Genomic DNA, 12,677 nt, shown 5'->3' on the forward strand with positions numbered 1-12,677 from the left:
TTAGTAGCAAAGACAGAAAGCCAATTAATTTAGAAAGGGAGTGGTGCAATGAGACATGGGTGTCCTTTACACTGGTCAGTGAAACTCAGCATGCAAGTGCAGCAAGCAGGGAAAGGCCAAAATTCAGAGTAACAGCCTAAGGATATGGGGTAGGTGATTTAGGGCTGAGATGAGGAGAAACTTCTTCACCCAAAGTGTGATGAGCCTGCAGAATTCTCTACCACAGAAGGCAATGGTGGCCAAAATCATTAAATATATTCAAGAAAGAGTTCTTCTGGCTAGAGAGATCAAGGGATATGGTGAGAAAGTAGGAACAGGGTACTGAATTTGGCTGATCAACCGTGATCATTTGGAATAGTGGAGCAGGCTCAAAGGGCCAAATGGCCTACTCTTGCTCCTATTTTCCAATTTTCTATCCTTATAGCTATCACAAAAGAGTGAATCAAGTTGACTGAAGACTAGTGACAGTGGGGATCTCAAAAGGAAGCCAACATAGATCAGATGGCGCCGGAGCGTGGCGACACGTTGCAAGCTGCTCGCTACAGATCTACTCATTACCACTACTATAATCGTTCTACACTTTTAAATTTAAACTCTATGTCACTATCACCTTATTGCACTGCACTTCCTCTGTAACTATGACACTTTACTCTGTACTGTTATTGTTTTTACCTGTACTACATCAATGCACTTTGTACTAACTCAATGTAACTGCACTGTGTAATGAATTGACCTGTACGATCAGTTTGTAAGACAAGTTTTTCACTGTAGCACGGTACAAGTGACAATAATAAACCAATACCAGTAAAGATGGTTGCAAATGATTCATCCTTGCATTTGCTGCTCACGTGCTGGGCACAGAAATCGTGGAGGATGGGGATATCTTCCATAGCTGTTGTCTGGCACCATACACAACTAGATACGGTTGGACAAAAGAGCTTCAATCTGATCCATTAGTTGCAAGATCATTTAGCTTTATCTAGTGCATGCTGTTTAGCACACAGCTGGCGTCTTGCAATTTCATTCGACTAGCACCTTATTTTTAGTTATGTCTGGTGCTGCCCCTGACATGCTTTTCTGCACTCTTTGAACCAGGGTTGACCCCTGGTTTGATAAAGTGAGGGATATGTCAGACAGATAGTGGTAGTGAATGTTTCTGCTGCTCAGAGTTGCTGTCTGTGGAAACTCACTTCAGTGCAAGTAATATGCATTTAGGAAAATGAACAGAGTAATGGCTATGACGTCCTTTGGTTTTGCCTGGAGGTTATGAACAGTATTAAACAGATGCAAGTTCTTTCTTTATGAGAAAAGGACAGATGAAAAATGAGTGAACTAATGTATCAGCAGGAAGCACCAAATAATTTTTTTCTGGCAGTGATGTTACTACATCTTAAAAAATTAATGATTAAGGAATAGGGACAGATGGGCAGCAAACAAGGATTTTTTCTAAAACGATTCCACCCTGTAGAAAATGCCTGCAGCAACCACCAAATTCATCCCCATCCATCCTGCCGGTCTCCCAAATGCTTGTTCGTACATATGGGTGCCCATAAGTCGTGTGTTTGCGACCCGGGGAGGACTAATATTAGTTTGCTTTTAAATTTTTAAGGTTCCATGCAAGAGATCCTCACCTTTCTAATAAATGCTCGTCGGATGTTCTTGTCTTCGAAGTTTGCTGCACTAAATTCCTCGTTGTCATAATAAGATGGAGGGACATCATCATGGTAGCCAGGGCTTCCCAAGCCAACTGCAAGGAAGGAAATAAATTCCTTACCACTAGATGGCACAGCACTGAACATACAGACTGAATGACACTACAAATGTAAAAGAGAGCCATGCACTGAGTTTCACCTGAATTTTTCTTTTTTACCACTAAAGTTTATTTTTGAAATTTAAAAAATTTAATTATCAAAATTCTGGATCAGTGTATCCAGAGATCCATAATCATCATGGTTAGAACTAGAAATCAAAGATTATCTAATAAACTTGCCTATGTTTAACTGGTGTAGAATCAGAAGCAGGTTTATTATCATGACATATGTTGTGAACTTTGTTGTTTTGTGGCAGCAATACAGTGCAAAACAAAGACAAAAATTACTGTAAGTTTCAAAAATAAATAAATTGTGCAAAAGAGGAATAATGAGGTAACGATGTAAGCCCTATTTTCACCCCCTTTTCTATTCCTTCTCTTCAGACGTACCTTGTCTTTCAAATCAAATAACATAACTTGGCCCATATACTGATAAATATTTACGGAAAATAGTTTTGCAAATATCCCATACAAGACACATGGCAGCACTTGGTTAAATGTCTGGAGATGGCTCTTTCCCAGAGAATAGCAGACCCATGGACTACAGTGCCAGCTCATGAGGCAAATACTGAATTCCTATGTACCTCCAATTTGCAGTCCCCCCCCCCACCCCACCCCCAAACATCACACTGGATAAATCCTCTTGATTTGTTTAAAACATAGAGTTCATGGAGTTATACAACACGGGCCCATCAGCCCAGCTGGCCCATGCCAACCAAGATGCCCCATCCAAGCTAGTCCCATTTGCCAGCATTTGGCCCATAACCTTCTAAACCTTTCCAATCCATGTACCTGTCCAACTGTCTTTTAAAAGTTGTTAATGTATCTGCCTCAACCACTTCCTCTGGCAGCTCATTCCACATACATAACACAAAGGGTATGTGAGAGGCAAAACTGTTGCCTCTCAAGTTCATATTGAAATCTATCCCATCTCACCTTAAACCTATGCCCTCTAGTTCACCTTTGTTCACTTCAAAACTTTCTCTTTCAACAGCAAATCTTTACCCTTCTACAGGTGCATACTCTGTACACACCACCCTCTACATACCAGATTCTGTGGCAGATTAGAACCTTCACTTTAAAAGCTCTTGATCTCAACTACTAGAAGGAGAAAAGAAAAACTGTTTCTCTATACATCTTTGTAGTCATATATTTATAATCAATAGATCAGGAATTGAGTCATAGGTATGTCCACTGATCCAGCTCACTTATCTGAAATATATCCATTGCGAGTGCCACTTAATGGTTTGTGGAGGTAAAGCAACGGTGCAGAAAATCTAAAAATCTTCCATCCATCACAATTGGCACATCACAGAATATCACAACATGGGTAGTGGCTATTGAGAGGCTCTTTAATGTTTCCCTATTTTTCTGCACAAATTCTCAACCATTGCAGTACTTCCTTATGTGATTTGCTTCTTGCACACTGTCAAACAATGCATCAAATGACAATGCTCTGAAAATAAATTCCCCACCATCTCACCTCTGGGCTTTGATGTAACTGTCAATAGAATCAATGAACTTCAGATTCCACCTCTAAAACCTTCTACTTTACCAAAATTCTGTACAATTCCATACACTACTTTCATAGTTCCCTTTAACTTCCCTAACACCTCAAGCACAAAACTAATTTTTCTATGTAGAGAACACCCAGTATCATTCTAGAAATCTACCGTGGGCCGAAGGGCCCATACTGTGCTATACTGTTCGATGTTCTAAATCTCTGCTCCACTCCAAGACATCCTTCATAAAGCAAACAGACCTGAACTTAAAATAATGCCCAGGCCTAGCCAGTTACCTTTAAAAGTTTAGCACAGCTGCCTTGCTTTTACACTTTATGCCCCTGTTCATAAACCAAGAATTCCACATGCTCTGTAACAGCTTTCTCCGCCCTCCCCATCCTGCACACCATTTATTTACTTGCCTTTAAGAAATCCCTACAACTTAACATTTTCCCAGATTACTGCCTCAAAGCTTCTATACCACTGATATCCTATTTCTAGGAACTGATAGACTGAATCCAAAGTTTCCACAATTTCCACTTGTATTTCACCCAGCACCTTAGAATGCATCTCATCCAAACTAGGTGATTTTTACATTTCTCTACCAGCTCTTCCTTCACTCTAAAATTGGTAGCTTCCTCTAATGAACATGCTGTACCAAACCATACTCCATATCCCAAAATCTTCCCTCCTCCCTGCTTTTTGCCATGTGTACATTTATATTTCTTCTAACAAAGAGTGATCGGTCAAAATGAGCCATCATGTGTTCACAGAAAGCTAGAGATTGCACAACTGCACTCCACAAGAATACAGATCACAGCTAAGGTCCCAAGAAAGAGGGAAAGAAAGGATAAAATGGCTGCAACATTTAAAGGAAATTGTCTTACCATTTGAATGCATCATTGGAGGTGGAGGCATGGGTGGCTGCTGGAACTGACCCTGTGGATACACTGGCTGTGGTGGCTCTCCAAATGATCCTTGAGGTAAGCCAGGCTGCCCATAGGCAGATTGTGGAAAGGACGGCTGCCCAAATCCTGCTACTGGAAATGGGGGCTGTCCGTAGTTTGCCGGAGGAAAAGGAGGCTGCCCATAGTTAGCCTGAGGAAAAGGAGGCTGCCCATACGGTGGGGGCTGCTGTGGATAATGTTCATTTCCATAAGACATCTCGTTACGTGGATATGGAGGCTGCTGTGGATCCCCTGCCACCAGGTATGCCTTCTCCTGGGACATCATCAACAATACCAGTCCTTATCCTCACCTATAAAATGAGAAGAAGAATCTAATTACTTACTAAATGAAGACATCAATAATGTTTTATGTTGCACTTAACTTGGGACAATCATTGGAAAAATTAAGTCTATGAAGTGCATCTAATTGGTTATAGGATTATGAACAAGAGGTAAACATTCAAATGCCTATTGGCGTTGCAAACAATGTCACTATTGCAGTTCATGATGGGAAAACAGATATATTTTTCTCCATTAAAATTAGGGCACAAGGACTTCAGTTCGAGCACAGACCATTCTCAAAAGTTTGTCAATGCCCTGCAAATTTACACATCCAGGTTTAAAAGTACAGACAGTCTCATGGCTTCATAGAGATTCAAAGATTTATACAGCACAGAAGCAGGCCCCTTGGCCCAACTCATCCATGCCGACCAAGATGCCCATCTTAGCAAATCCCATATGTCCGCATTTGGCCCATCTCTCTCTAAACCTTCCTATCCACATACCTGTCCAAATGTTTTTGGTTTAAACATTGTAATTGTATCTGCTTCTACCACCTGCTCTGGCAGCTCACTCCATATACCCACCACCCTCTGTGCGTAGAAATTGTCGCTTAGGTCCCTTTTAAACCTTTCCCCTCTCCTCAAACTATGCCCTAGTTTTAGATTCCACTACCCTGGGAAAAAGACTGTGACCATCCACCTTATCTATGCCCCTCGTGACCTTATAAACCTCTTCTATAAGGTCACTCCTCAGCCTCCTTTGCCCCAGGGAAACAGTCCGGCCTATCCAGTCTCTCTTTATAGCTCAAGCCCTCCAGTCCAAGCAACACCCTTGTGAATCTTTCCTGCAACATCTCTAGCTTAATCACATCCTTCCTGCAGCATGGCAACCAGAACTGCACACAACAGTCCAAGTGCGGTCTAACATGACATCCCACCTGTTATATTCAATGCTTTGGTTGGTGAAGGCAAGTACAGCATATGCCTTCTTCACCACTCTGTCTACTTGTGTCCCCACTTTGAAGGACTGTGTCCCCATAAGTCTCACTGTTCCAGCAACGCTCTCCCAGGCCCTGACATTCACTGTGTATGTCCTGGCCTGGTTTAATTTCCCTTGTGCTTGTCCCAGTTAAATTCCATCTGCTATTCCTTGGCCCACCTTCCCAATTGGTCAATATCCTGTGCAATCACAGATAACCTTCTTCACTGTCCACACCGCCACCAATTTTGGTGTCATCTGCAAACTTACTAATCATGCCACCTACAATCTCTTTCAAATCATAATACATCACAAACATGGGACCCAGCACCAACCCCTGCTGCACACCACTAGTCACAGGCCTCCAATCTGAAAGACAACCCTCCACTACCACCCTGACTCCTATTACCAAGCCAATTTTGTATCCAATTGGCCAGCTCACCCTGGATCACGTGTTCTAACCTTCAAGACCAGCCAACCATGCAGGACCTTGCCAAAAGCCTTTTCTGTAACATTTACTAAATCACTTATCTGGGTTGTTCCTTAATTCCATACAAATGACATCTACCACCCTGCCCTTGTCAATCCTCTTGGTCACCACTTCAAAGAAAAATCAAACTTTTGAGACACAATTTCCCATGCACAAAGACTCTCCCCAATCTCACCAAATGCAAATAAATCCTGTCTGTTATAGCATATACAAGAGTCCTTTGATCTTTTGACTATCTGCCAAAATTTCATCCGAGGGCAAAAGCCCTGTCAAAACCTTTCCTACAACTGCATTTGTTACTCGAGGCACTTAATAAAGCAAAGCCTGTGTCTTAATGAGTTAAGGAACAACCCAAATGTGCTTTAGTAAACAGTACAGAAAAGTCAAGACAGATAAAACATTGCATCAAGTGAAAAAAGTAACCACATCCTTGAAATTTATCTTCACTTTCAGAGTATGTGGAAACTAAAAGAAACAGAAACCAATTAGACATTCTAATCTGCAGTTTCAGTTCAATGAGTCACATGAATGGATTAAACCCATGGAATAATGGGTCACGTGTAAACATTACAGGTCCCTGCTGCAACACAAACATGTTCATTTATTTCCCTTTATAGTGCATTTGAGAAATTCAGTGGCTAACAAGATGCATCTCACATGATCAAATCTGCAAGTCATTCAACAGTTTCAAAGAATAACCACGCCTTAACAGAGTACACAGCAGCCTTGAAATTACTGGGGAAAAGGGAAGGCAACACTATGTTGAATATTCACTGCCTTAGCAACCTTAAAGGCAGGGCCTTATTTAAGCACACAGAACAGTACAGCACAGAAACAGGCCCTTCGGCCCACCATGTCTGTGTTGACCACAATGCCAAATTAAACTAATCCCATTTGCTTCCTCATGGTCTATATCTTTCCATTCCCTGCCTGTTCATGTGTCTGTCTAAATGCCTCTGAAACGTTGCTATCCTATGTCCATCACCTTCCCTGGCAGGAAAAAAAAACTTTTCCAGGTAGCGAGGGCCATGACTTGGAGCGAGAAGCGGGTCTTTTAGTCTCTAGTGCCTAGCTAAAGTAGTGACAATGGATCCAGGCTCAGTGGTGTGTTCTTCCTGCCAGATGTGGGAGATCCGGAAGATCTGAAGTCTCCTGATAGCTGCATCTGCAGGCGGTGCATCCAGCTACAGCTCCTTACAGAACGTGTTAGGGAACTGGAACTGCAGCTGGATGACCTTCAGCTCATATGGGAGAATGGGGAGGTAATAGATAAAAGCTACAAGGAGGTAGCCACACCCAAGTTGCAGGAGATAGGTAGCTAGGTGATTGTCAAGAGAAGGCAAGGGAATAGGCAGGTAGTGCAGAGTGCCCCTGTGGCTGTTCCCCTCAAAAACAGGTATACTGCTTTGGATACTGTTGTGGGGGGGCTGGGGGGGTCGGGGAGGGGAGGGGGGTGGTAGACGGAGACCACCTACCAGGGGAAAGCCGTAGCAGTCAGGTCACTGGCACTGAGTCTGGCTCTCTGGGTCAGAAGGGAAGGGGGGAGAAGAGGAGAGCAACAGTGATAGGGGGCTTGATAGGGGAGTAGACAGGAGATTTTGTGTACGTGAAAGACTCCCGGATGGTATGTTGCCTCCCAGGTGCCAGGGTCAGGGATGTCTCAGATCGGGTCCACAGCATTCTAAAGGGGGAGAGTGAGCAGCCAGAAGTCATGGTACACATTGGTACCAACAACATAGGTAAGAAAAAGAATGAGGTCCTAAAAAGTGAATATGAGGAACTAGGTAGGAAGCTGAAAAGCAGGACCTCAAGGGTAGTAATCTCTGGATTCCTGCCAGTGCCATGCACCGGTGAGGGCAAGGATAGGTTCATTTGGCGGATGAATGTGTGGCTGAGAAATTGGTGCAGGGGAAAGGGTTTCAGATTTGTGGATCATTGGGATGTCTTCTGGGGAAGGTACGACCTGTACAAAAGGGATGGGTTACACCTGAACTGAAGGAAGACCAATATCCTTGCGGGCAGGTTTGCCAGAGCTGTTGTGGAGCGTTTCAACTAGTTTGGCAGGGGTATGGGAACCCGAGTGATAGGTCAGAGGATGGGGCAGTTTGATGCAGCACGTAGAGAGACTATGAGGAAGGGTAGACATTTGTTTGGGCAAAAATGCAGTCAGTTGGATGGGTTGAAGTGTGTCTATTTTAAATGCAAGAAGTGTCAGGAACAAGGGTGATGAACTTAGAGCACGAGTCAGTACATGGAACTACGATGTTGTGGCCATAACAGAGACTGGACTGCTGGATGTTCCGGGGTTTAGATGTTTCAAAAGGGACAGGGAGGGAGGTAAACGAGGTAGGGGAGTGGCATTGCTAATCAGGGATAGTACCACAGCTGCAGAAAAGGAAGACGTCCCAGAGGAATCGTCTACTGAGTCAGTGTGGGTGGAAGTCAGAAACAGGGAGGGAGCGATCACTCTATTGGGAGTATGCTATAGAATCCCTCCCCACCAATAGCAACAGAGACACTGAGGAACAGATCAGGAGGCAAATTTTGGAAAGGTGCAAAAATAACAGGGTTGTTGTTATGGGTGATTTCAACTTCCCTAATATTAATTGGCACCTCCTTAGTGCAAAAGGTTTGGATGCAGCAGAATTCAGTTAGGTGTGTCCAGGAAGGATTCCTGACACAATATGCAGACAGGCCAACTAGAGGAGAAGCCATTCTGGATCTGGTACGAGGCAATGAACCTGGTCTCTTGGCAGATGAGCATTTCGGAGACAGTGGCCACAACTCCCTGACCTTTACCCTTGCCTTGGACAGGGATAGGAGCAGACAGTATGGGGAAGTATTTAATTGGGGGAGGGGGAATTATGGTACTATTAGGCAGGAACTTGGGAGTGTAAATTGGGAGCAGATGTACTCAGGAAAATGCACAATGGAAACATGGAGATGGTTTAGAGATCACTTGCTGGGGGGTCTGGATAGGTTTGTTCCATTGAGGCAGGAAAAGGATGGTAGGGTGAAGAGATGTGGAATATCCAGTGAAGAGGAAGAAAGAAGCTTATTTAAGGTTTAGGAAGCAAGAATCAGACAGGGTTCAAGAGAATTACAAGGTAGCCAAGAGGGAGCTTAAGAATGGACAGGAGAGCTAGAAGGGGGCATGAGAAGGCCTTGGCGAGTACGATTAAGGAAAACCCCAACGCATTCTACACGTACGTGAAGAACAGAATGACTAGAGTGAAGGTAGGACCGATTAGGGAACATGGCTGGAGTCAGAGGAGTTGGGGAGGTCCTTAATGAATACTTTGCTTCATTATTCACCTGTGAGAGAAACTCTGACGTTTGTGAGGACAGCATAAAACAGGCTGATAAGTTAGATCACGTCAATGTTAAGAAGGATGATATGCTGGAACTTTTGAAAAATATTAGGATAGATTCCAGGCCAGATGGGATATATCCAAGGTTAGTATGGGAAGGGAAGAGATTTCTGAGCCCTTGGTGATGATCTTTGCATCTTCACTAGTCACAGGAGTAGTATCAGATGATTGGAGGGTGGCAAATGTTGTTCCTTTGTTCAAGAAAGGGATTAAGGCTAACCCTGGGAATTATAGACCAGTGAATCTTACTTCAGTGGTAGGCAAATTATTGGAAAAGATTCTTAGGGACAGGATTTATGAGCATTTGGAGAAGCATAGTCTGATTAAGGATGGTCAGCACGGCTTTGAGGGGGGCAGGTCATGCCTCATGAACCTGATTAAATTCTTTGAGAATGTGACAAAGCACATTGATGAAGGGTAGAGCAGTGGATGTAGTGTATATGAACTTTAGCAAGGCATTTGATAAGGTTCCCCACGATAGACTCATTGAGAACATCGGAGGCATGGGATCCAGGAAAACTTGGCTGTGTGGATTTGGAATTGACTTGCCTATAGAAGGCAGAGGCTAGTTGTAGATGGAGCATATTCTGCCTGGAGGTAGTTGACCAGTGATGTTCCTCAGGGATCTGTTCTGGGACTCCTGCTCTTTGTGATTTTTATAAATGACTTGGATGAGGAAGTGGAAGGGTGAGTTGGTAAGTTTGCAGATGACACGAAGGTCGGTGGTGTTGTGGATAGCGTAGGAGGTTGTCAAGGGTTACAACGGGACATCGATAGGGTGCAAAGCTGAGCTAAGAAGTGGCAGATGGAGATTAATCCGGAAAAGTGTGAAGTGATTCACTTTGGAAGGTAGAATTTGACGGCAGAATACAGGGTTAATGGCAGGATTCTTAGCAGTGTGGAGGAACAGAGGAGTCTTGGGGTCCAAGTCCATAGATCCCTCAAAGTTGCTTCACAAGTTCATAGGGTTGTTAAGGCACATGGCATGTTGGCCTTCATTAGTCGGGGGATTGAGTTCAAGAGCCGTGAGGTAATGTTACAGCTCTATAAAACCCTGGTTAGACCACACTTACAATATTCTTGTTGCCTCAAGGATGTGGAAGCTTTAGAGATGGTGCAGAGGTGATTTACCAGGATGCTATCTGGATTGGAGAGCATGTGTTATGAGGATAGGTTGAGCAAGCTTGGTCTTTTCTCTTTGGAACAGAGGAGGAGGATGATGAGAAGTGACCTGATAGAGGTGTACAAGATAAGAAGCATAGGTCGAGTGGACAGTCAGAGACTTTCTCCCAGAACCGAAATAGGTAACACAAGTGCGGTGGGTGCGTGGAATGCACTGCCAGGGGTGCTGGTAGAGGCAGATACATTAGGGACATTTAAGAGACTCTTGGATAGGCACATGGATGATACAAAAATGGAGGGGTATGTGGGAGGGAATGGTTAGATTTATCTGAAGGGCCTGTACTGTGCTGGAATGTTCTATATTCTATGAATCTCCTTAAGGTTTTCCCCCTCTCGCCTTAAAGCAATGCCCACTAGTATTTGACATTTCCACCCTGGGAAAAAGACTCTGACTGTCTACTTTATGCCTCTCATAATTTTATATACTCCCAAGTCGTCTCTCAGCCTCTGCCGCTCCACGGACAACCCCAGTTTGTCCAACCTCACCTCATAGTTAATACCGTCTAATCCAGGCAACGTCCTGGTGAACCACTTCTGCAACCTCTCCAAAGCCTCCACATCCTTCCTGTAATGCAGCGACCAGAATTTCACACAATACTCCAAAAGTGGCCAAACCAAAGTTTATACAGCTGCAACATGACTTCTTGACACTTGTACTCAGTGCTGCAATAAATGAAGGCAAGCATGCCACGTTCCTTTTTTACCATCCTAATTACTTGCATGGCCACTTTCAAGGAGCTATGGACTGGAACCTCAAGATCTCTCTGAATATTCATGTTCCCAAGGGCCCTGCTGTTTGCTGTATACTTTTCTCTTACATTTGACCTCCCATCGTGCAACACCTCACACTTGTCTGGATTAAACATCTGCCATTTCTCTGCCCACATTTCCAACTGGTCTATATCCTGCAGAATCCTTTCGACAACCATCCTCACTATCTACAACTCCACCAATTTTTAGTGTTGTCTGCAAACATACTAATCAGCCCAACTACATTTTTGTCCAAATCATGTCACAAAAAAAAAACAGAAGTCTCAGCACTGATCCTTGCTGAACACCACTGGTCACAGACCTCCAATCAGAACAATGCCCCTCCACCACTACTCTCCATCTTCTATGGCTCCACCAATTTTGAATCCAATCTACCAAGTCTCCATGGATCTCATGTGCCTTCTGGATCAACCTACCATGAGGAACCCAGTCGAAAGCTTAACTAAAGTCCATGTATGCAACATCCACTGCCCTACCCTCATTGATCATCTCCATCACCTCCTCAAAAAAATTAATCAAGTTTGTAAGACATGACCTACCCCACATAAAACCATGCCAACTATCCCTAATAAGTACATGCTTTTCTAAAAGTGAGTAGATCCTTTGCCCAAGGATCTTCTCCAATAATTTTCCTACTGACCAGCCTCTAATTTCCTGGATTGTCACTACTGCCCTTCTTAAACAGGGAAACATCAGCTATTCTCAGTACCTCTGAGACCTTGTGGCTAAAGAGGATACAAAGATCTCTGTCAAGGCCCCAGCAATATCCTCTCTTGCCTCCATCAATAACTGCCATCCCTTTAGGCCTTGGGGACTTATCCATCTTAAAAGTTTTTCAAGAGACCCAGCGCCGCCTCCTTCTTGATATCAACATGCCTAGGACATCAGCATACTCCTCTCCAATCTTGCTAACCTCCTCCTCTTTGGTGAATACTGACACAAAGTACTCATTTAGAACTTTACCTAGTTCCTCTGGCTCCAGGCATAAATTTCCTCCTTGGTCTTGAGTGGTCCTACCCTCTAGTTACCTGCTTGTATTTAATGTATGTATAAAATACCTTGGGATTCTCTTTAATCCTGCTCACCAAGGACATTTCATGGCCCCTTTTAGCCCTCCCAATTCCCTGTTTAAGTTCTCTCCTACTTCCTTTCTATTCTTCAAAGATGCTGTCCGATTTCAGCTTCCTAAACCTTTCTTCCTCGACCTTCCTTTTTTTTGCAGTTATATTTGCAACATCTCACCATTCAAAGTTCCCAAACCTTGCCATCCTTGTCTTTCTTCTTCACAGAAAGATGTTGGTCCTGAATTCTGATCAGCTGGCCTTGAAATGACCCCTCAATTGT

General features: G+C 43.6%; 1 protein-coding gene across 2 annotated transcripts in view; it reads right to left on the bottom strand.

The window, feature by feature from the left end:
- grinaa (glutamate receptor, ionotropic, N-methyl D-aspartate-associated protein 1a (glutamate binding)) overlaps positions 1-12,677 on the bottom strand; it is a 50,113-nt gene that overhangs the window by 15,957 nt on the left and 21,479 nt on the right. For both annotated transcript variants that reach the window (XM_052017007.1, XM_052017008.1), the window contains exons 2-3: positions 4,200-4,570; positions 1,632-1,747 (exon numbers count right to left, since the gene is read on the bottom strand). In XM_052017007.1, the coding sequence (XP_051872967.1) occupies positions 1,632-1,747; positions 4,200-4,545 (462 nt within the window). In that variant the 5' untranslated portion in view covers positions 4,546-4,570. The remainder of the gene's footprint in view (positions 1-1,631; positions 1,748-4,199; positions 4,571-12,677) is intronic.

This window comes from Pristis pectinata, chromosome 5, assembly GCF_009764475.1.
Source record: "Pristis pectinata isolate sPriPec2 chromosome 5, sPriPec2.1.pri, whole genome shotgun sequence".
Lineage (NCBI taxonomy): Eukaryota > Metazoa > Chordata > Chondrichthyes > Rhinopristiformes > Pristidae > Pristis > Pristis pectinata.